The following is a 22,472-nucleotide window of genomic DNA, read 5'->3' on the forward strand; positions in this document are numbered from 1 at the left end:
TTTGTCTGGGCACCACCCTTGTTTTGCTTTTATCAAATATAGTTCATTGATGCTTTTACAATTCTTTGTCACATGTACCCATGTACTGTCCTCATCCTGTGCCTCCGTCTAATACTGTGACCCAGGAATCATTCTAGAAAATCTCAGAGGTTCTCCCAGCTGTTACAGTGGGGAGTTGAACAGTGGGACCTGGACCTCTGAATCTGCGGTGAAGACCCTGAACACTCCCCCTTCTGCTGAACTCTAACACGCGATGTCTTCTGTGATGTTCCTTTCCCAGACTGCTTTTCTCCTAGGTGTGCCTGCTGGAGTCTAGGGATAGTTGGCATGTTGATTGGGGCCCCACTTGAAACTCCCTCCCCAGGCAAGCGTCCTTGACCTGAGTTAAACTTGACACAAATTAAATTCCATCTCCGATTTACCCTCGTTACTAACTTTCTTTCTGTGTAGAAGGAGTGGAGGAGGGGCGAGAGCCTCAGAAGCAGGTGGACGGGGATTGCTGCGGTTTCATCACCCAGCTGGTGAACCACTTCTGGAGACTCCATGCTTCCAAACCCAAGAACGCCTTCTTGGCGCCTGCCTGCCTGCCAGGTACCACGTGGGAGAGGGCACTAGTGTGGAGGCAGCTAGCGAAGCCCGCCACGAGTCCTGTCTTTGAGCAGGCCCAACCCCCAGCCGTTACCTTCATCGCCCGCCTCTTCCAGAATGCGTAGTCAGGGAACAGAAAGCTGGGGGTCAGGCACTGCTCCTGACACAGGAAGGCAGAGAGTGGTGGGGAGGGAGCTGTCGTGTAGCCTCTGTGTCAGGTTGGCCGTTTCCCATGGGCATGTGTGCGCCCTCGGTTGCATTTGGAACTATTTCAGAAATCCTTGCGAGACTGACTGACAGCCAGTTCGCCAGGTAGGAGTTAGGTGTCAGCCTGGAGAACCGTGTTGTTCCTAGGCTGCCACTGCCTTCGGTGTCTGAGTTCTCACACCACCCTGAGTTCCGGTGCGAGGGCCGGATCCGAACGGCAGCCAGAGAAGCAGAACCGCCCCGGTGCTCACTCGTGTTGGGAGTTTGCGTGGGCAGCACACCTGAGGGCATGGCAAGGTCGTGCTTGTTGTTACCACAGGTTTGGGGTTAGTGGGGACATTCAGAATCTGCCCAGCTCTTCCCACTTCTCTGCCCTGGTTTGATGTCCAGGAGGGCAGGCAGCCACTTCCTGCTGAGACTCGGGGGGTCTGGAAAGGCTTCCGAGGGCAGTTTGGGAGATCGGGCAGTTTGGGAGATCGGAAGACTAGGAGTGAGACAAACCGGATACTGCTGGCAACCTGCCTCTCGTGTGTGTTTTCTTGGTTTTGCTGTGTGTGCTTGTTGTTGTTCGCTTGACTTTTGTGTGGAGATAAGGATTTATACTTTCGTCTTAGACTCTTAAGTAGGTGGAATTTTCTCTGTTGTCCTTTTCTCCCCTTCAGGCCTGACTCACATCGAAGCCACTGTCAACGCGCTGGTGGACATCGTCCACGGCTACTGCACGTGTGAGCTGGACTGCGTCAGCACGGCCTCCAGGGTGTACATGCAGATGCTGCTGTGTCCCGTACGTACCCCACGCTGCCTGGGCGCGTGCGGGACAATTTTAGTACATTTGCTAGTGAGCCAGAACACTCTTCAGGGAGGTAATGGGAGTTGAGAGTTTTGAGTATCAGTAAAAGGTTTAAGATTTCATTCATTCCATGGGGGAGAAAAGGTTTGAAGAGGTGATGGGCTTTGTCTTGTTTAGGGCTGAATGCCCAGGGGATATCCTGGTGGTTACTACTTAGTGCTAAGTATTAACCAAAAGGGGTACACGAATGACCACCACTAAGCTCTGGTTCCCGTGACTCTGTCACAGAAGCTCAGTGTTTGAAGTGCCAGTTGTAGCACAGAGCTAAGGCGAGCCCGATTGTCTGATGAGAAGCCCCCCCCCCCGCCACCCCATAGAGAGCCAGGTGGCCTGCCGGTCTACCAGCTGGGACTGCGCTGCGAGAGTGGGGGGAATGGGTCTTACTTGGCCAGGTCAGGAGATGGGGTTAACTGCGGAGCTCGGTCAGCAGGGTCGCGGGCGAGAGTAGGTAGGTCTTCTCCGCGCATGGCAACGAGTGATGGAGAGAGGGAGGTGTTTGCAGACAGTGCCCTGAATACTGTGAAACCTAAGCATGACAGTGTCCTTCAACCTCAGGACCCTGCGGTGAGCTTCTCCTGTAAACAAGCTCTGATTCGAGTCCTGAGGCCCAGGAACAAGCGGAGACATGTGACACTGCCGTCCTCCCCCCGCAGCAACACTCCGATGGGTAACGTGGGGTCTCCACATGGGCTCATGTGGCTGGGGGGGGGGTGCTGCCCACGTTGGGCCAAGGATCGGAGCCTGCGGTGTGTGCATCCGTCATTGTCGTCCTGCCTCGTTCTGCAAGGGCTGTCAGGTGGCAGATAAAAATGCGTACACTGAGTGGGATAAAAATAAAGAAAATCAAAGCCATAGAAAAATAAAGGGACAGTAGTAAAATCAAGCCCAAGATACCAAAAGAACAATCTACATCGCGAGGCCCTGCATAGTTGTTAAGTGACAATCTTACATCTGGACGAACGCTTCCTCAGAGCCACAGCCGAATAATCTAAGAACAGTTATGCAAGTCCCACGACTAGGGAGAAGTATAGCCATTTTCCAGTGGAAACAGACTTCCTAGCATGGAAGCTGTGCAGTAAGGGTCCAGGTCGTTGCCTTCGGTGGTAGGGTCCTCAGAGGTCACACCTACCCTGTTTGACAGCAGATGTCATGAGAGGTTTCCCTTGTCATACACTGGGACACAAGTCATGGGTAACATGTAACATTGTAGTAAAAGCAGTTCTCAAAGCATCTAAGTATCAACACTACGTTGTGTAAGTCTCTGGGTACTGGGTTTGCCTCAGAAGAACATTTCCAGTGAAAGTCACGTACATAATTTTAAGTTTTCTATTAGTCAGGTTTTAAAAGAGTGAAAGGAAGTATGTTGAAATTAACCTACTAATCAATCTAGTGCATACAAATATTTCAACACGTAGTCAATGTAACTTATTAGCACAGTGCTTTGCATCTCTAAAACGTGTCTTTGTGGGGTCTTCATCTCGTGTGAAGTGTGTGCTAATGTCACATTTCCACGCGGACTGGTCCCACTGCGAGTGCTCCGGAGCCACACGTACTGTGCAGGGCTGCAGGGGAGCGTGTGACTTTGTGACCTTCCGTCTGCCTTGAGTACCATTCGAGGTATTGAATGGTATTGATCTTAGCCGAGCTTTTCAGGAGTTCGGCCACAGTTGGTGCATTTTCAGTGAGAAGTGAGAGGGCAGACAGTTCATGTTTCCAATTGAGGCCACGTGCACACGCTTCCACAGCCCGCCTGGCGAGAGGCGAGTTCTCTGTCTTCTCATACCAGGGGTCTGACCCCTCTCACACTAGGAGGCCTCTCCCTTCACACAGGAGCTGGCCGGGCAAGGTGCTTCTCCTAATGCTTCTGCAGTGTGAGCTCTCACTGGCCCAGCTGTTTTGGAAAAACAGAGTACCACTTCAAGCTGCCATGACGTATAACAGATATTATTTATTTTCCCTGTCTTGTCCAAGGTCTCTTGAGAGTTGGTGGGAGCCTGTGGGCTTGCTGGGCTTGAATTTCACTTGAATTTCACTGCCTTGTGGAAATCCCTTTGTAATTCAAGGTTGCCCCCATCATGCTCCCCCCCCCACACACACACACGCACACTTCATCAGCTGGAAAAGGTCTTGTCCTAGGTGGGGGCAAGCTCTCCCTGCCAACCCATCTTCTGAGACCCTGCCAGGCTAGGCGCAGTGCTCGGGGGTCTCCCTCTGAGGCACAGATGGCAGCGGGTAGCCTGTCTGGGTTTTTGTTTGCTCTGTGAGCCCTCGCACTGCATGCGCGGGCGGGGGAGGTTTTTAAGTATTGTCAGGTGACTAGGTTTCTTTGGCTCAGGAGACAAGGATGATGACGACGATGATGATGCAGATGAGAAAATGCAGTCGTCGGGGATCCCGAATGGTGGCCACATCCGTCAGGAAAGCCAGGAGCAGAGTGAGGTGGACCATGGAGATTTTGAGATGGTGGTGAGTCTGGAGCTGGAGAGGGCCGCGGGGGCCTCCGGCTCTCCTCTAGCCCTTGTTCAGTGGACTTCCAAAAGCAGCCATGAGTCACGGGCCACTGACCGCGCATCCTCTCTGCAGTCCGAGTCGATGGTCCTGGAGACCGCCGAGAACGTCAACAACGGCAACCCCTCGCCCCTGGAGGCCCTGCTGGCTGGCGCGGAGGGCTTCCCCCCTATGCTCGACATCCCGCCGGATGCTGACGACGAGACCATGGTTGAACTGGCCATTGCCCTGAGCCTGCAGCAGGACCAACAAGGTAGAAGGCAGATGCCAGGAGTGAGGCAACCTGCTGGCCTTGCCCAGGAGAGAGGGTTGGCAGTTACTGCTGTGCTGCTCACTTAGCTTGTCCCCAGATCTGGGGAGAGGGTATTCTGGATGAGAGCTGTTCAGAGATACAGGTGGAGAGTGAGAGGCACTGTGGGGACATTTTCAGCCGGGAGCCAATCTCCTTGTTTCTGTCTGTTGGGGCATTTGGACTGTTCCCTCCCACATCCATTAGATCCCTCCGCCCTGGGTCCAGCCTGAGCTGAAGGGAGTCTTCTACCACTTGTGTAGCCAAACGTGGTGGCTGGGCAGCAGTAGCTGTTAACTTCCTCCAGGCCAGAGGGGCAGAGGGGGTCACACACTGGTGAGTTTAGGTTCCTGAGGGCAGCAGGTGGCCAAAGCAGCACTGCGGATGGGGTTTGCAGGGGGTGTTGTGCTCACTCTCCACTTGTTCCCCAGGCAGCAGCAGCAGTGCGCTGGGCCTGCAGAGCCTGGGGCTGTCCGGCCAGGCACCCAGCTCGTCCTCACTGGACGCAGGAACCCTCTCTGACACCACAGCATCAGGTAACTGTCCACAGCAAGGAGCAGGGCTCAGGACCCCCGGCCCTGGGCCAAGTTCCCTGTGCCGTGAGGGCGTAATGGGCAGCTGCTTTGACAGGCCGCTCTGGACTTCCCGCTTCTGCCTTCGCTTGGGAAACATGGGTGCGGGAGGCGTACCATGCAGCTTGGCGAGGGCGCTCATGGCTTCGCCTCCCACACTTTGCATGCCACCTGGCTTCCGCTCACTCGCCAAGGAAGGGCCTAGGGAGCGGCCTGCAGGATCAGCTCTAGGCTTAAGTCACAGCTCTCCAGTTCTTCATCGGAGTGCTGACACTTTAGACAGCATTCAAGAAAGGCAAGAAATGGGGGTTATACTTTTTAGCTTTTTTCTCTTCACTTGCAAGTAGAAGTGAAGTTGCAAGAAACCAAGGTAGCTGCAGGTCAGTGTAGCTAACTGTCAGGGACCTGTGAGCTTGGGAGCCAGGGGTTTTGTGTACAGTTCAGATGCAGAGGAAATTTTCAAACCTCTTTTTTGTCTTGCGATCTCTTTCCTAACTTGATAAGAAAAATATTTTCCTAAGTAGAGAGTTGGACCAAGAGAGAAGAGGATGCAACATCTGACCCAGCTGCTGGAAAATCTACCCGAGTAATTTAAGGGTTGACTTGGAGATTTTCAGGCGGATGCTTCCCTATATTTGTTTCTTCCTTCTGTATTTTCCTTTCGGGAGTTTTACCCTGGGTAGGTGGGGGAGTGAGAAATTGGCTGTCCCCTCTCACCTGCTGCCGTGGCTGGTTGCTTCCCTCGGTCCCTTCAGCTGCTGTCATTCCAGGCTTGGAGGTCACTGTCGTGCTGTGCCAGTTGTGCCCCTGCTGTGCTCTGTGGCCTCTTGGCTCCCCCCCCACGAGCCTCGTCCTGTCTCAGCTTAGCCTTGCTCCTGGATGCGGTGGGGTCTCCGGGGACTTTCCTCGCTTCGTTGTTAGCATCCGATGGGATTGATTAGAAGGCGTGCAATTTCCCAGTGAGCGAGCGCCCCTCTGGACACCTGATTGCAAAGAAAACAAACAGGGTTGGTTAGAGAACTCACATTAGTGATTTCCGGACATAAGCACGATTTGACTGATTATGAAACAAATCTCATTAAAATTGAGTTCTGTGCTGCGAATGGTAATGGCTGCTTTCCAACCTCAGCTGGTGTCAATAACACCTCCACGGTGGTGACTACGAAGCACTTACGTTAGAAAATGGAGTGTCCGTGTCACAGACCCTCCTGAACGCTGCACTCTTCCGCTTGTGCCGTAGCGTGACGGTGAAGGAAACGCCCAGGGAACTGGGTCTTCGCTCCTAGTTCGGTTCGCAGCGCTCCGTGTGCAGTGCCTGCTCCTGCTGGTCGTTAACCAGCAAAGCGCATCTTTCCCTTTTCCCTTTGACAGCGGGACAGACACACGTGTGGGTTGCGTCCTCTGCGCCGTGCGGTTTGGTGCTTTCGCCCCACGGAGGGGTTTTTACCTGTAACAGCTCTTGTTACTCTCTCAGCTCCAGCCTCAGACGACGAGGGCAGCACAGCAGCGACGGACGGTTCCACCCTTCGGACCTCCCCCGCTGACCATGGTGGTAGTGTGGGCTCAGAGAGCGGGGGAAGTGCGGTGGACTCAGTGGCTGGCGAGCACAGTGGTAAAGTGCCCTGGGGTCCCGATCTCCTGGGCAGAGGGTGGGGACAAGACTGGAATCTCTGCCTGGCTCCTGGGATTGGTTTCAGCAGAGGGAAGCTCTGGGGACTCATTGGAAGTCTCGGGGAACCCTTTGACCTCACCCCGGGGGCCTCCTGTGTTTGGTGATAATGGCCGAAGCCCAGGGAGTTTGGTCCTGAAGTAGCTCCCAGGCAGCGTTCACTTAGCTGTTGGTGGAGGGGCAGTGACGTGCCTAATCCTAAATCGTGATACGTCTGAAACAGTTGTGGTGTGGCCTTGAAATCCATCACACTGGTTTTTGCTCCTCTTGTTGGGGGAAGACACTTTGGGCAATTACTGTTAATGGTCTGGTGTGTTAGTATAGTAGGTGGTCTTGGCAGTGTACTGGATGATAGGGTGGGGCTCTAGAATGAGGGAGCGTGGCAGAGCCATCCGGGGTCGATCTTACACATCAGTCTGTGGACACGAAGATTTTTTGTATGGAGTAGATTGAGAGTAAAAGATAATGCCTAGATCCCCAAGTTAGTGTGTGTTCTCTGGAGTGTGGAATGGGAATATGTCAGGAGCTGAGACGGAGGTCGGTCCTGTCGGTGGAGATTGTGTTATGTACAGGGACGCGTGGCCACCTGAGAGTCCTTGGGGGTCACAGTGCTGTGGGGCCAGAATTGTGCATTCCATCCTTAGCTTCACACAGAAGAAGAAGTTTGTAAACTTACCAGTCATCTTTTAACTGTTGCTGACTTCAGACTGCATTGGATTCCATTGTGCTTTGGGGGTTGACTTGTGCTTTTTCAACCACTTCCCCCCAGTGTCTGGCCGGAGCAGTGCTTATGGGGACGCCACAGCGGAGGGGCATCCGGCGGGACCAGGGAGTGTCAGCTCGAGCACGGGCGCCATCAGCACCACCACCGGACACCAGGAGGGAGAGGGCTCCGAGGGAGAAGGGGAAGGGGACGGAGAAGGAGACGTGCACACCAGCAACAGGTCAGGGCCTGCGCATTCTCAGTCGAGGGGTTTCCTGTGGGGGACATTCTAGGAACAGGATCCATTGCAGGAGGTGGATCCAGGGGGTATTTAGATGCATGTTGCTAAATTTCCAAACATTGGGTGATTTTGTAGTTATTTTTCTGTTATTGATTTATAGTATAATTTACTGTGGTTGGGGAACATATTGTGTGATTTTAATTCTTTGAAATGTTTTGACATTCAGCATTGCTTCTAAAGTGATTTTATATCTTCTTTGGATTTTTTAGTTTTTAGCAGGGCAATTTGGGAACCTAGCCATATTGGTAATGGAAGTCTCCAAAGTGGTTTTAACGTTTTTTTCAGGAATAAGTTAAATAATCAAGTGACTTGTTTTAAGGAGTATAGTAATGGAATTGTTTTCATTTAAGTCACGAGAAAAGGAACTTTCAGTTTTTGGTAGCGCTGAGTTTTTTGGTATTGTTTCAAGAGTATTGTCTGAGAGTTTGACAAGCCAGTGAGTAACCGGCGTGATCTTGGTCCAGGTCCAGACCCTGCTCATTTGGCCGACTGTTTCCTTTGTGTGTGTCCATTCACACGCACGTTCTCCACGTCTGAAGATTTTACTCCATCTCAAAGCTTAGATTTGTCCTAAAAGTGCTGAACTGCTGCTGTCGTCCCGTCCTGTGCCCCATCTGCTCCCAGCTGTCATCCTGTCCTATGCCCCGTCTGCTCATGGCTGTCGTCCGTCCCGTCTTGTGCCTCGTCCACTCCTGACTGTCATCCCATCCTGTGCTTTGTCTGTTCCTGAGCAGTTCTTATGCTTGTGTGGGCGTTTACGTGTTAGTGCTAAAGGGTATTTAGCTCCTTATTCAGGTTCTTTTTGGAACGATAATTATTATCAAATAAGACACTCTACTTTCATTCAAACTTCTATTATTTTGAGTCGTAATATACAGAAGTCACATTTAAAAATTATAGGCATGTGGTTTCTTATATCAAATAGTCCACAAAGTAAAATGAAGACTCATTCACTATGAAGTGAATCCATTAGTTCACTCAGCAAATGCATTCTGAAATCTGTGTAAGACCGTGTGTGAGGTGGGACTGCCAACAAACTTGTTGTCCAGACCCTAATCAGTGTGTTTTCACATTGGTCCTTTTGCGTCAGTGTGGTCACCAGGGATCAGGGCACACACTTACTGTGGAAGCCCAGCTGTGTAGCTGCAGGTGGAGAAGGTTTGGTGGTGGCCACCCAAGTGTAGGAGGGAGTTCATGGGTCCAGTATGGGAAGGGTGGTGTTGAGATTGAATTTTGCACATGGAAAAATTGTGGACAAGGTGTGGGAGGAGAGGGTAAAGCAGTGACTGGCTTTCCAAAGGACTTGGGAAGCGTGAGAATGAAAGAGCCAGGTCACTGTGCAACTGGACGATACAGGATGTGCAGGTAGGAGAATGCCAGAAAAGAGGGCCGGGAGGCAGGGTAGGGCCACGGCTGGAAAAGAACCATGGCACTCACTGTGGACGGTTTGGCTTGATTCTGATGCTGAGAACGGCCAGGACCTAATTGCTTGAGTAATATTTAACTTTCCTGCATAGGTTGTCAATACCATTCATTGTAGTTTGCAGTGGTTTTGCTCATTTCTATCAGAGTGAGGTTTCTTTTATGTTGCTGGTATAACAGATAGGCATTGATTAATATTTTTTAAATACTAGGCTTGTTCCTGAGCAGTAGGCGCCTTGTTACCTCGGCGGCAGGAGGGAAGGCCTGCAGCCACTCGGTGGGTGGTTGTGCACTGGCTCATGTTCATGTGTTTTTCTTGGCCTTCAGGCTGCACATGGTCCGTCTGATGCTGCTGGAGAGACTGCTGCAGACCTTGCCGCAGTTGCGCAACGTTGGAGGTGTCAGGGCCATCCCGTACATGCAGGTACCCCTCAGTTCACAGGGTCGATCACTTTGTACTTGGGCCGTCCTTAAGTGTGTTGACGTCTCTCTTCAGGGGGCTCTGTAAGGCTTTGGAATTACGTCATAAAACAATGGAATACAGTTTTGAGCTTAAGTCACAGTCCTTCGATTTAGAAGTGAGAAGCCTGGGGTCAGAGAATTTTTTTTAAACGTCCCCAATTACCCAGCTAGTTACTGACAGAGCCAGGAGCAAAGTCTGCCCCAGAGATTCTTCGTCTGCAGTGACTCTTCACCAAGGTTAGTAAGGAGTGTGGTCTGTGACAGCCGTCCTCCCACTTGGGCAAAACTGCCGTGTACTTCTTAGCAAGCACAGTGCCTTGTTTCAGCCCGTTTTGGTTGGATGTAACATAGCTTAGTCATTTAGTTGGGCAAACTCTTTACAAAATGTTTTCTGTGATGCCAAGTGTGGTATATGTCAAAAAGGGACCCATCTGACTCTGGAGACTTCAACTTGGGATACCGTGAGGTTTGGAGCTTCCTCATGGGTGACCGTTGTAGTTGGCAGGGAAGTCAGGAAGGTTGGGGTTTCTTCAGAAACACCTGGTGTTTGAAGGCGTTGTTCTCTGGGGGGTTGGCCTTCACGTTTCCCCTCTCTGTTGATTCCTAGGTCATTCTGATGCTCACTGCGGACCTGGATGGAGAAGATGAGAAAGACAAGGGGGCCCTGGACAACCTGCTCTCCCAGCTTATTGCTGAACTGGGCATGGATAAAAAGGTAAAATCTAAGTCGCACTGTGTGGGAAATAGGGGTTGGCGAAGACCAGTCTCAGTTTTTGTTCCTCTCTCAGAGACTGTCCCCCAGTTTCCGGGGCGGCCCCCCACGAGGGCTCTAGTTCTGTTGAGTCGGCAAAACTGTCGGCAGTGCCCGCTGCAGCCCAGGCGTACTTTCGGATCTAGGCGTAAGTGAGGGATAGGACCAAGTCCCTGCCCTCCTGGATCCGCTGTAGTTCTACACGGTGAAGACAGTGCTTGGTTGTTTGTCTTACTATGGCCTGTTGAGAGCGTCAGGCTCGCAGTAGCCCAGGTATAATCCAGGTACTCGAGCTCGTTTTCTCTCCAGTTCCACCTGAGGAACATTTAGCCTGAGAGGCTTGAGGGAATCTCGCGCAGAGGCTGCCTCAAGCTGAAGAGCCGGTGTGAGCTTCTGGGTTCTGCTTCTGCTCGCAGGACGTCTCCAAGAAGAACGAGCGCAGTGCCCTGAATGAGGTCCATCTGGTGGTGATGAGACTTCTGAGTGTCTTCATGTCCCGGACCAAGTCTGGATCCAAGTCTTCCATATGTGAGGTACCTTCGCCTCGAGCCTCTGGGTGCGGGGAAAGGGGAGGGTTGTCTGCGTGGTGCTAGCGCTGGGGCAGAGGCGACAGTCCTAGGTTAGAGTGAGGCGCTTGTTGCCTGAGGAAGTTAGATTCTGCTGTTACCTCTTCCAGAACAGGGCCTCCACCTTTTTCAGAATCCCTGACAAATCCTGATCTTTGCCAACAATCCCCCCCATCGGTGAGGTTAGAGGGTTTGGACGTTCCATCATTGAAAAGCAGGGGCCTGTTCTGCAAGCGTGGAATAGCTAAGAGGATTCGCACTGTGTGTTGCTCTAAGTACAGTAATAAAGCAGAGAGAAAGCGGTGTGTGCGTGGTGGCAAGGAGATTAGCACAAAGCAGAGAAGGTGGGCATGGAGGCTGAACTGCATCCAATCTTAATGAGCTTAGGAGCTGTGGGGTTTGTTGGGATTTGCAAGGCTCTCCTAATGGTTTTATTTACAGTAGCTTTTCTCCTACTTTTTTATTCATGTGATCGCTCACCCCATCTTCTTTGGAAGCTGGTTCTATGAGAAGAGCCTCTACTGGGGGAGGGGGGTTGCTAAAAACATGCCTCTAGTGGAAAGTTTTCTCTCCTGAAATGGTCTTCTTTTCTGGCTGGCCAAGGAAGAAGGAAATTCGTGCTCTTTGGGTGGAAAGATCTAATCCTTGCCTCCTGGCTGGTGGGGCCTGTGTAGGGAGATTTTTGCTGAGAGCTGTGTTCTTGTTTTTTCTTCAACCATGCCCTTATTCAAAAGAGTTGGGGCAGTGTTTGAGCTGGTTGGGAAACTTTTAGCTCAAGAGACTGACTAACCCCCTTCGAGACAACTAATTCTGTTGTGAGTGTTGCCCCCCGCCCAGCCACCCCCATCCCCCAGCACACAGCTGCACTTACGAGCCGTTCTCACCTTCCCCCTCTAGTCCTCGTCCCTCATCTCCAGTGCCACGGCAGCGGCCCTGCTGAGCTCCGGGGCCGTGGACTACTGCCTGCACGTGCTCAGGTCCCTGCTGGAGTACTGGAAGAGCCAACAGAACGACGAGGAGCCTGCGGCTACCAGCCAGTTGCTGAAACCACATACTACTTCCTCCCCACCCGACATGAGCCCGTTCTTCCTCCGCCAGTATGTGAAGGTGAGGGCTTTCCCAGACTGGAGCCGCCCCTGTCCCTCATCCCGTGAGGGACACTCATTGAGGGGAGCTGAGGGAGCTGCAGTGGGGAGCCTGCATTCCCTGTGGGGTGGGCTCTCAGCGCGATTTAATGAATAACCTGCGGCTGGGTCCTGGGTCCTGCCACTTGGGGAACCTGAGGAATTGAGTGACACCAGACAGTCAAGGTCCTTTCACATTGAGCTCCCGAGAAAAAGATGATGCGGTACAAGGTGGTGTTGTCAGTGTGGGTCACTCCACAGGTGTATGCCACCTATCCCCCCTGTTGTCATCAGAGGCCCTGTAATGCTCTAGGTTAGAAGATAGGCTTTCTGATCAGGTGTGTTTGGGAACAGGTGTCTAGGAACAGTTGTCTCGCTAGTCATGAGGCTTGGAGAAGTTCTGTCCGACCTCAGTAAGCCTCGGTTTGGATACCTGGGAAAGGAGGGTACAACTGCTGCGTGGGGCGGTTGTGAGCGTTGAATGAGGTGCTGTTTGTAAAGCACAGTGCCTAGCACCTACCAGAACTCAGTAAAGGTTCTTTGTTACCGTTGCTCCTCCGCTGAGGCCATGTGTTGGAGCAAAATGGGTTGGACTAGCTCTCCCTGCTCAGAACTACTTTGACTAGTGTGGGAGTATAACAGGCATGCAGTAGGAATCTGCGCATGTCCTTGTCTTTTTAGTAACCCTTTGGTTTTTTTTTTTTATTACTTTTCGACCAAACATTCCTTTGAGGATCCAGCTATCTTCCGTACTCTCTACCTTACTCACCTACACCACCTCTGCATGCAGCCCTCCTAACCTGTGCCTTTCCCCACGTGAGGGTGTTGCCTTTGTGCCTGCCATCCCCCGTGAGATTCTTTCCGTTCCCTCTGCATCCCTTCCTCTCCCCTGTTAGCTGGTGCCTGTTTCTTCAAGACCCAGCTCAAATCCTGGAACCTAGGAAAACCTTTCCTGACACACACTTCCCTGCTGTCACGTGATTGAGGTGACGGTCTCCTGGGTTCCCTGTGCACACATGTGGAGTCTTCCCTTCACACTGTTGCAAAGACCATATTTTCTTCCTATTTACACTCCCAGTGGTTGGCATAGAACCAACAAATACCTGGTGACTGAATAAATGAAACACGTTGTACAGGCTCTTCTTGGGCACCTCGTGGCTTGCAGGATAGCCATTGTCCACTGCCCTCCTGTGGCGGACTCTGGTCAGCAGAGTCCACTTGTAGCTGACGACGAGAATGAATGCACAGGAGTTAGCAATCCTGTGGTGGAAAAGGGAACGGCACAGCTACTCTCTCAAGGGGAGAGTGTCTCCACCCTCACCTAGACAGGCTTTTATTGTTTTCCTCGGGTCTTACATCAGAGAAAGATTTAGTATCTGTTACATAGAATATTATTGTCTACAGTTTAGATACACTCAAGGAAATGGAAATAACATGCAGAGGGGAGGGGCAATGAGCTGATTAGCTCTGTCTTTGGGAAAGTTCACACAGGCTGTGGAAATTACCTTGAAGATAGAGAATACATTTGTTGTTTTAGACCAGGGTGATGGAGTTTTAGCAAGAGCAAGCCATAACAGTCTGTATGCATTTTCTAGGCCTGATTCCCACGGGAAAACTCGGTTTGAAGGTCTGGCTCCTGCCCACCACCTTGCTTCTGTAGGTTTTCCATACAGAGCTGAGTCACATTTGCCAGACTAAAACAGACCGGTCCCCTACACCCTCTGATTTCTCCGAACCCCTGCCTCTCTGAGTGATGTGAACCCAGATCTCAACTGAGTTTAGTGGCCCCGGGCCCCCGGGCTTATTGGAATATGTCTTGTTGTTACGAAAGTTTTACTTCTAGGGCATGGAATACACCTCTCATAGAAAGTAAGAAATCTTTCCCTGCTACTGTTTCTTTAGTGTCTTCCTGTTCTAAGTTTTGCATGAGTAGAACACAGTCAATACAGTGTCCAAAAGTACAGAGTGAAATGCTAGAACTTTTAAGAGCAGTCGGATCATCTCCACTGTAATCTTTGCATGTAATGAAGTTGCCCAGGAGCCTGTAACGTTGCTTGTTTGTACATTAAACTGTCGTCCAGGGCGGCTCCAGCTGCAGAAGGTGCAGTGACCAGCACTCTCATAAGGCATGCCGAGTGAGCAGGAAGCCAGACTCTCTCTGAGTGTGGCCGTGGAGACGGTCGATCACAGGTTCTTCCACACGTTCCCCTCCCAGGGTCATGCTGCTGATGTGTTTGAGGCCTATACACAGCTTCTAACAGAGATGGTGCTGAGGCTCCCCTACCAAATCAAAAAGATCGCCGACACCAGTTCTCGGATCCCGCCTCCTGTCTTTGACCATTCGTGGTTTTACTTCCTCTCAGAGGTGAGTGAGGGGGGCGGTGCCCATTGAGGGGCAGACACCTCGGCTGTGACCACCTTCGAGGCCCCCTTTCATCCTGATGCTCCTGCAGTACCCCCTTGGCCTCGCCCCTGTGCAGCGTGTACTACAGGGTGGGGCAAATGTGGGTTTGTAGCTGCGAGTATGTGAAACACAGAGTTTTTTGTGTGTTATCATGTATTGATCATTGTATTATCTTCTCCACCAAACCATAAACCTCCCCTGCCCCGCCCCCGTATGCGGCGAAGCTGTGGAAGATGTGCCTCAGAGCAAGCCGTCCACCTGACTTCCGGTTTCCCCGTTGAACTTCCCACACACAATGACAGTAGACAGATTTAATGCTTCGCATGCAGAAAACAGTAGACTAGTTAAATTAACAGAGAGATTCTAACAAAGGGAATTGGCTGCGCAGCACTGAAGCAGCTAAAGATTAGAAGGGGACGCTGAGGTGCACAGAGATGGTAATGCAAGCGCTGCCAGCAGCCTTGGGAATGAAGAGGGAGGCCCAGGGATCTGGGGAAGGATGCGGCTGCTGGCCCTCCGGAGCTCTGAAGGAGGGGCTGGGACGTGGACGACTCCGGAAGCACTGAAAGGAGCTCACGGTTAGAGCCAGCTGTAGCTGGTCTGTCCCTGAGTACGGGAGAAGTGGTGGAGTCTGCTGGGGTGAAGGGCTCTTGCTTGGATGGCAGACAGGTGGGAAGCAGCAGCTCCCTCCTTTTCCTGCTGCCTCCCAGTGACCTCCAGTGCTCCCCAGTGTGGGACCCAGGTGGGGTCGGTTGCAAGGATGCAGTGTGGTTGGCAGAATTCTGGGCTGGACACCACACAGCAGGGCGTGTGGTGGGCTGGGTTTGGAGCCAGCAGAGGAACAGTCGCTTAGCAACCCCAGAAAGCACGAGAGTAATTCTGGGACGAATACTCTGCTAGTGAACTCCAAATGACCACTTCAGGGTGCATAGCAGTAGCAGTCTTACCCCTTTCCTACCTCTTTTACCTGAAAGAGAGATTCTGGATTTTTTTAAAAGATTTTATTTATTTATCTTTAGAGGGGAAGGGAAGGAGAGAGGGAGAGAAACATCAATGTATGGTTGCCTTTCGTGCGTCCCCTGCTGGGAATTGGCCTGCAGGGAAGTGGCCTGCAACCCAGGCATGTGCCCTGATGAGAATCGAACCGCGATCATCTGAGTCGCAGGCCCGCACTCAATCCACTGAGCTACACCAGCCAGGGCTGAATTTTTTAAAAAACCTGTTTTAAAAACATATTTTTTAAATATGTGTGGGCCAGAGTGGAGGCCAGTCTTCCCTGAAGATTCCTAAGTATTCCGGGAAGGGGAGCAGGAATATTGCTGTTTTTNCTGCAGGGAACTGGCCTGCAACCCAGGCATGTGCCCTGATGAGAATCGAACCGCGATCGTCTGAGTCGCAGGCCCGCACTCAATCCACTGAGCTACACCAGCCAGGGCTGAATTTTTTAAAAAACCTGTTTTAAAAACATATTTTTTAAATATGTGTGGGCCAGAGTGGAGGCCAGTCTTCCCTGAAGATTCCTAAGTATTCCGGGAAGGGGAGCAGGAATATTGCTGTTTTTCCCTCTTTGACTTCTTTCTTCCTGTGCCTTTCTCCTGGCCCTGTAAGGAAAACTACAGTTCACCAGAGGCTAGCTCGGCTGAGAGGAAATAGTTTGGTTTGTGTTTCTCGCCAGTTGTTTTTTTTTTTAATTTTAATTTTGTATGGGTTTTTTTTTTTTTTTGAGAATTTTTTAGTTTATTTGAACCAGACCAATGACATGATGGGAAACAAGAGCTCAGATGCTTTGGAGAGTGAGGTTTGCTCTCCCCGGTTTTCAGTAACAGTTCACAAAACCCCAGGGTGCCTGGGCTGCTACAGACACAGTTCGGAGTCCTTGACCGTGCTGTTTCTCCCCTCAAGTACCTGATGATCCAGCAGACGCCATTCGTGCGCCGGCAAGTCCGCAAACTCCTGCTCTTCATCTGCGGGTCCAAGGACAAATACCGCCAGCTCCGAGATTTGCACACCTTGGACTCCCACGTGCGCGGAATCAAGAAGCTGCTGGAGGAACAGGGGATATTCCTCCGGGCAAGTGTGGTGACAGCCAGCTCAGGCTCCGCTTTGCAGTATGACACACTCATCAGCCTGGTACGAGGGGGTGGGGATGATAGGGTGGGGAGGGGGCATGGGATGAGGCTCAGCCAAGTAGGTAATCCGGAGGCGCTGCACAGGGCTTGCAGACATGTCGAGGGCATCCTGGCCAGGGTCAAGATCAGGGTAAATCCTAAATCCCTGACTGGATGCCACACAGGGTCTGCAGTTTCCCCCTCATGTTCCCACCCCCACCTGGCTTGGCTCCTCCATTAGGAAGAGGGTGGACTTGGGTTTTTACCAGTATCATTTGTTCACATCATGGACAGGAGCAGCCTAATGTTCATGCACCTCCAGTTTTTGTCCTTGGATGCCGAAGACGTGATGTCTTGTGCCTGAAGATAAATTGTACTTTGGGAAGTAAACCGCATATATTGCACAGGAGCATGCAGAAAGAACCCCTTCAGTATTACAGACTCCTCATCTAATGTCCTTACTATTGTGCTTTTAGTAAGAAAAACATAGACTGGATGGAGGGTTTCCAAGTCATGGCCAGTCTCTCTTACTGCAGCATTGAGTGGGCTGAAGGAAGCCTGAAAACAAAGGGCCTTTGTATGGTGGGGAGTTGGCCACGGGAGGCTCTGTAAGAGCCTTGTGTGAGGGCCTTGTCCCAGGGTCACAGGGCACTGGGTCCACCTTGCAGAGAGCGCTGTGTTCAAGCTGCATCCAAAGCCAGGAGGAAGGCCCCTCAAGGCAGCAGATGTGGTACCGGTGGGGCTGCTGGGCAGAGTTGCTCATTTTGGGTGGTTGGCTGTCATTTCAGATGGAGCACCTGAAAGCTTGTGCAGAGATCGCTGCCCAGCGGACCATCAACTGGCAGAAATTCTGCATCAAAGACGACTGTAAGCAGTGCTGCTCCTTTTGGTTGCTGTGATTACTCATGCCTTCAAGAACTGTTACTGACGCTACTATATGCCACACACTAAGCTGGGTGCTGGAGATACAGACGTGAGCAGGATAGTCACGCGCCGCCTAACGATGGGGGTATCTCCCGAGAAATGTGTCATTGGCCATTTCATTGTTGTGCAAACATCGTAGAACGTGCCGTACAAATCTAGACGGTGTAGCCTGTACACACCTAGGCAGTATGTGTAGCCTGTACACAACGTTGTACGTGTGGTCCGCTGTTGACCGGATTGTCGTTATGTGGCATGTGACTGCATAGACAGCCCTGCCGAGCAGAGAAGGCACGCAAGAGCTCAAAGAGTGATAGGGTCAGTAGACAGACGTGGGGTGCTACAGCGGCACGAAGGAGGGTGTCTGAGCTCTCTTATGTGATAGTGAACCTAAAGAGGAGTGTATGGAGTTTAGAGAACCATCTCACTCAAAGACGTAGGGACAGGGAGCCAGTCTCTTCGCAGCTGTCCCAATGCTCGTCGGGTATTCCCAGAGGGTGCGACCCCTCGGCGGCATTCAGCAGCAAGGACTCGGAGAAGGAGCTGGGGCAAACGGGACAGCCCCGACCACGTGGCAGAGTTACTTCTGCTCTCGCATGTGAGTCGAGTTGTCGTCTTAGACTTGAGCCACTGTCTCCTGTCCCTGCAGCCGTCCTGTACTTCCTCCTCCAAGTCAGCTTCCTGGTGGACGAGGGCGTGTCTCCGGTGCTGCTGCAGCTGCTCTCCTGCGCGCTGTGCGGCAGCAAAGTGCTCGCCGCCCTGGCCGCTTCGGCGGGGTCCTCGGGGGCGGCTTCCTCCTCAGCCCCTGCCACTGCCAGCTCTGGACAAGCCACGACACAGTCCAAGTCGTCCACTAAAAAGAGCAAGAAAGAAGAAAAGGAGAAGGAGAAAGAGGGTAAGAGGCACTCTCTTGTCTTGGTGGCACAGGTGGTGTGTTCTAATCTCTCGGAGCACAAGGTTTATTCTCTCCTGAAGTGGCTTTTATTCTGACCAACAGACGACCTGAAACCCCAATGCCCTCTAGTGTCTCTTTGGCTTCATTTTCAGTTACGTTGAAGATGACACCTTCAACAGTGACTCCCCATTTCAGGTGACAGTGACAGGAAAGGCCACACTACACTGGTCATTTTTTGCTGGGCCAAATTTCTCCTTCTGTGAAACAATGGCACTTGCTCTGTGGCCAGCTTGTCAGTGTTCAGTGAACCGATGTTTTTGAATGGGCCTTGTAGACTATTAAATGCTCCTCAGATGGAAGCCGTTGTACCCGACTTCTACCATCAGAAAGGCAGGGGCCTCTCTGTTTCACTGCGCTGCATGGTCCTTGGAGGCCTGAGACAGGTGATCGGGGTGGAAAAGCGAGGAAGGCAGTTGTCCCAACTAATCATTCCGATCTCTCCGTGCTTATGGTATTGTTGACTGTTTTAGGCAGCAAACATCTAAAAGAAGTTTCTCTGCCAGTGGAACTGTGTTTGTTTAGTGGCAGGCCAATGCGGGCACTTTATTCCATGCTTTTTTGGGGGGGTGGGGAGCATCACCATATGTCTTATTTGGGGTTGACCTTTTTTCCTCCAGGAAGCAACTGAAAGTTGTCTTCAGATGTAACCATTTAGTTCAAACTTTTAGGCACGGACAGCCTTCCCTCCCTCTCTACGTGGTAGCATCGACTCTGGGACTCCAGACCACTTCTTCCTGTTCTTTCTGCCCCGATCTTGCAGGTGAGGGCTCAGGCAGCCAGGAGGACCAGCTGTGCACAGCTCTGGTGAACCAGCTGAACAAATTTGCAGACAAGGAGACCTTGGTCCAGTTTCTGCGTTGCTTCCTGTTAGAGTCCAATTCTTCCTCGGTGCGCTGGCAGGCCCACTGCCTGACACTGCACATCTACAGGTGGGGTCCAGGGCTGTTTGACAGTCTCCTCGGTCAGCGACCAGAGTGGGTGGTACAGTTCAGCCTTGATGTGATGTTACATGTTCATGGTCACCGTGTCAGTATTTACAGCAGCCTGAAAATCCTCTTAACTGTACAGGTTTCTTCATTGAGTTGCTCTGCTTTTTAGCTGTCAAAGTGATGTCATAAGCAAAAGATGGTCTGTTTCCCACTAAGAAGGCTGTGTTTAGAAGTTTGTCAAATGACCAGGCCTGGCTCTTTACACTAACAAAGCTCGTTACTGCCACCGAGGAATGTTGGGTGTTGGGGGTAGGCCCCCCGGAAGCGCACAGAGCCATTCATGAGTCGGGGGGAGATAGACGTGTCCACAAAAACTGCCTGGGCCTCGCCAGTGCCCTCAGGGTTTTCCGGTGCTTGGTGATGGGAGCTGTCATCTCTCTGCAGGAACTCCAGCAAATCCCAGCAGGAGCTCCTGCTGGACCTGATGTGGTCCATATGGCCGGAACTGCCGGCCTACGGTCGGAAGGCTGCACAGTTCGTGGACCTACTCGGCTATTTCTCCTTGAAAACGCCACAGACAGAGAAGAAGGTAAACTGCTTCTTTATGGTCAGAGAAGCCAACTTGCTGTTTTTAACCCTTTTTCCGCTTTAGTTAAGAACCTTATGACCAACCCAAAGGTAGTGCATAAATTTGTATACATGCATGTACATATGTGTATATGTGTGTGTGTGTATGTGTGTATATACACATATGTACACACTCCTAGTGTGTATACTACATAGTTAATACACACCAGCATGTAAGTACAGTCTGAAAGTGGCTTAGCCAATAGAAGTGAATTGAGTGGGGAGAAAATGTAACTCTCTGAAGTTGCTTGGGAATGACAATGCTCCTCTGGTTTTCCCAACAGCCTTGGTTGTGTCTCCCGAGTGTTTTCTGCAGTTAGACAGCCTTTTCGTGGCTTCCCCATAAGAGTGAAATTCATCTTCTTCCACCCACAAGGTCTAAAAAGGTGGACTGTCATAAGGCTGTGGAAGCTTCTAAAGCAGATAGAGTCCTTTAAACAGTTAGGTGTTGGGCCCGGCTTTGCACAGTTCTGATGGGGGCTGAGGGGTCTGGTGCTTCTGCAGACTGAAGTCTTTTCCAGCAGGACTTTCCTTTGCACTTTAACTGTGGTCCTTTGCTGACTTCTCTTTCAGTTGAAGGAATATTCACAGAAGGCAGTGGAGATTCTGCGAACTCAAAACCACATTCTTACCAACCACCCCAACTCCAACATTTACAAGTGAGCTTTGTTCTGCTTTCTCCCTCCTTGAAGCTCAGCCAGCAGCCGAGTCGCGCTCTCCGCACTGCCTGGCTCCTCCGTATGGGTCAACATGCCCCCGTCTGGTTGGTCTTGCAGCCCCTCCGCAGAGCTGGGGCCTGGCCCATGGAAGTTACACAGACTATGCTTGCTGGGTTTGGGCTCAGCAATCAGTGATTTAAGAAGGTCTCTAGTTTCAAGGGTCTGAGTCTAAATCAAATAAGAAGTTCACAGAAAATGGCTGCATTTAAAAAAACTTTTGAAAGAGACTATTGGTTAAATTGACAGTTTATTACTTCCATGGTTTAATAGTGACTGTTCTTTTTTTGTTTCCCTCCAATATACAGTTTAATGATTTTTAGTATATTTAATTGTGACTCTTTGAGTCAAACTTTAACGTAACGTTCTAGGATCCCCCTGACCTCAGGACAGCTCAGACATAGGAAGCATCTAAGGTCAATTAGCTGCTGTTCCTTCCTGTGCCTTCCAAACCCTGTTGGCCTTTCTCACGCGTCCTTGTGTTCTCACGAGGGTGGGGACCGCCCGGGGGTATGAGCCATGGCCTTTGCATGGCGTCTTTACGAAGCTCAGTGCTTTCTGAGATGGAAATGTCTTTATGCTGAGACTGGTTTCTTCTTTAGCACCTTGTCTGGCTTAGTGGAGTTTGATGGCTATTACCTGGAGAGTGACCCCTGCCTGGTGTGTAATAATCCAGAAGTGCCGTTTTGTGTAAGTGACCTCTTCCACGTGGACAGTCCTGAGGCTTGCAGGGCCAGTGGGTTTCTCCTTTCCAGAGCCTGGTTGCTCCCGCATAGGTGTTCCTCTCCTAATGCTCGGTCAGCAGTGGTCTGAGCCCTCACCTGCCATGCTCGTTACCGTAAATAGCAATTTCATCCGTGGATGAAGAGTGGGTTACATTGGTGAATTTTGAAGAAGAAAGGATGAGCCGTTCTCCTTGAACTAACAGTGTTTTGTGTGCTCTCTTGCATTTAGTATATCAAGCTGTCTTCCATTAAAGTGGACACGCGGTACACCACCACCCAGCAGGTCGTGAAGCTCATTGGCAGCCACACCATCAGCAAGGTGACGGTGAAAATCGGAGACCTGAAGCGGACCAAGATGGTGCGAACTATCAACCTCTATTACAACAACCGGACGGTGCAGGCCATTGTGGAGCTAAAAAACAAGTACGGGCCTGTTGTGCTGGGGAGGGGCAGAAGGCTGCAAGGCCGAGCACCTGGCGTCGGCTTTGGTGGCTTGAATCCAGTAAAGCAGCGCCTCCTTAGAGATCCAGTGTGTCCTCTTACCCCTGTAGTCATGGTGGGGGACAGAGTGAAGTGCCAGTTTCTAAGGGTGTTGACAAAGGCTGTTTTAAAATCATGTACAGTGGAGCCTTGGGGGCTGTGGAAGCCCCTCAGCAGCTTGTCTATGCAGAGGCTAGACACACCCATGAAAACTAGAGCAATTCCATTTTCATATAAAAGAACCTCCATATATCAGAAAGCAGTTGTCATTTCTTGGATTTGGATGCGATTCTCTTGCTCACAGGGCAGGCAGTGTTTCTCCAGAAGTCTCTCCTGCGCGTGGTCCTTCCATTTCTGCCTAGTGCCTTCCCCTGGTATCTGCTGTGTTGGATCTTTGTAGCTCACGGGCACCAGTGTTTCAATCAGGGCGTGCCATCTACGGCTATAGAAGGTGCCCACGGGTCACAGTGCTGACTTCTCTGAGACTGACGCGCTGCCTGCTGCGCTCAGAGGGCACCTTGTGGGGCTGACTTTTACAGAGACAGACCCTGTGTGGTTGAGGTTGCAGGCTTTGCTGTCGGGCAGAGAACATGGT

At 51.4% G+C, this 22,472-nt stretch overlaps 1 protein-coding gene across 5 annotated transcripts in view; it reads left to right on the plus strand.

Annotated features, from left to right (window-relative positions):
• UBR4 (ubiquitin protein ligase E3 component n-recognin 4) overlaps positions 1 to 22,472 on the plus strand; it is a 119,150-nt gene that overhangs the window by 60,037 nt on the left and 36,641 nt on the right. For 3 of the 5 annotated variants that reach the window (XM_037045056.1, XM_037045055.1, XM_037045057.1), the window contains 20 exons: positions 451 to 591; positions 1,458 to 1,579; positions 2,201 to 2,312; positions 3,981 to 4,406; positions 4,874 to 4,978; positions 6,489 to 6,626; positions 7,453 to 7,627; positions 9,437 to 9,533; positions 10,179 to 10,286; positions 10,739 to 10,855; positions 11,786 to 11,995; positions 14,228 to 14,377; positions 16,319 to 16,546; positions 17,313 to 17,391; positions 18,095 to 18,340; positions 19,161 to 19,329; positions 19,774 to 19,918; positions 20,530 to 20,615; positions 21,275 to 21,362; positions 21,627 to 21,820. In XM_037045056.1, coding sequence (XP_036900951.1) covers positions 451 to 591; positions 1,458 to 1,579; positions 2,201 to 2,312; positions 3,981 to 4,406; positions 4,874 to 4,978; positions 6,489 to 6,626; positions 7,453 to 7,627; positions 9,437 to 9,533; positions 10,179 to 10,286; positions 10,739 to 10,855; positions 11,786 to 11,995; positions 14,228 to 14,377; positions 16,319 to 16,546; positions 17,313 to 17,391; positions 18,095 to 18,340; positions 19,161 to 19,329; positions 19,774 to 19,918; positions 20,530 to 20,615; positions 21,275 to 21,362; positions 21,627 to 21,820 — 3,136 coding nt within the window. The remainder of the gene's footprint in view (positions 1 to 450; positions 592 to 1,457; positions 1,580 to 2,200; positions 2,313 to 3,980; positions 4,407 to 4,873; positions 4,979 to 6,488; positions 6,627 to 7,452; positions 7,628 to 9,436; positions 9,534 to 10,178; positions 10,287 to 10,738; positions 10,856 to 11,785; positions 11,996 to 14,227; positions 14,378 to 16,318; positions 16,547 to 17,312; positions 17,392 to 18,094; positions 18,341 to 19,160; positions 19,330 to 19,773; positions 19,919 to 20,529; positions 20,616 to 21,274; positions 21,363 to 21,626; positions 21,821 to 22,472) is intronic. The other 2 variants (XM_037045059.1, XM_037045060.1) reach the window with 1 other exon arrangement.

The sequence above is a fragment of the Sturnira hondurensis genome, unplaced genomic scaffold (assembly GCF_014824575.4).
Source record: "Sturnira hondurensis isolate 20B ecotype Veracruz unplaced genomic scaffold, ASM1482457v3 Scaffold0004257, whole genome shotgun sequence".
Classification (NCBI taxonomy): domain Eukaryota; kingdom Metazoa; phylum Chordata; class Mammalia; order Chiroptera; family Phyllostomidae; genus Sturnira; species Sturnira hondurensis.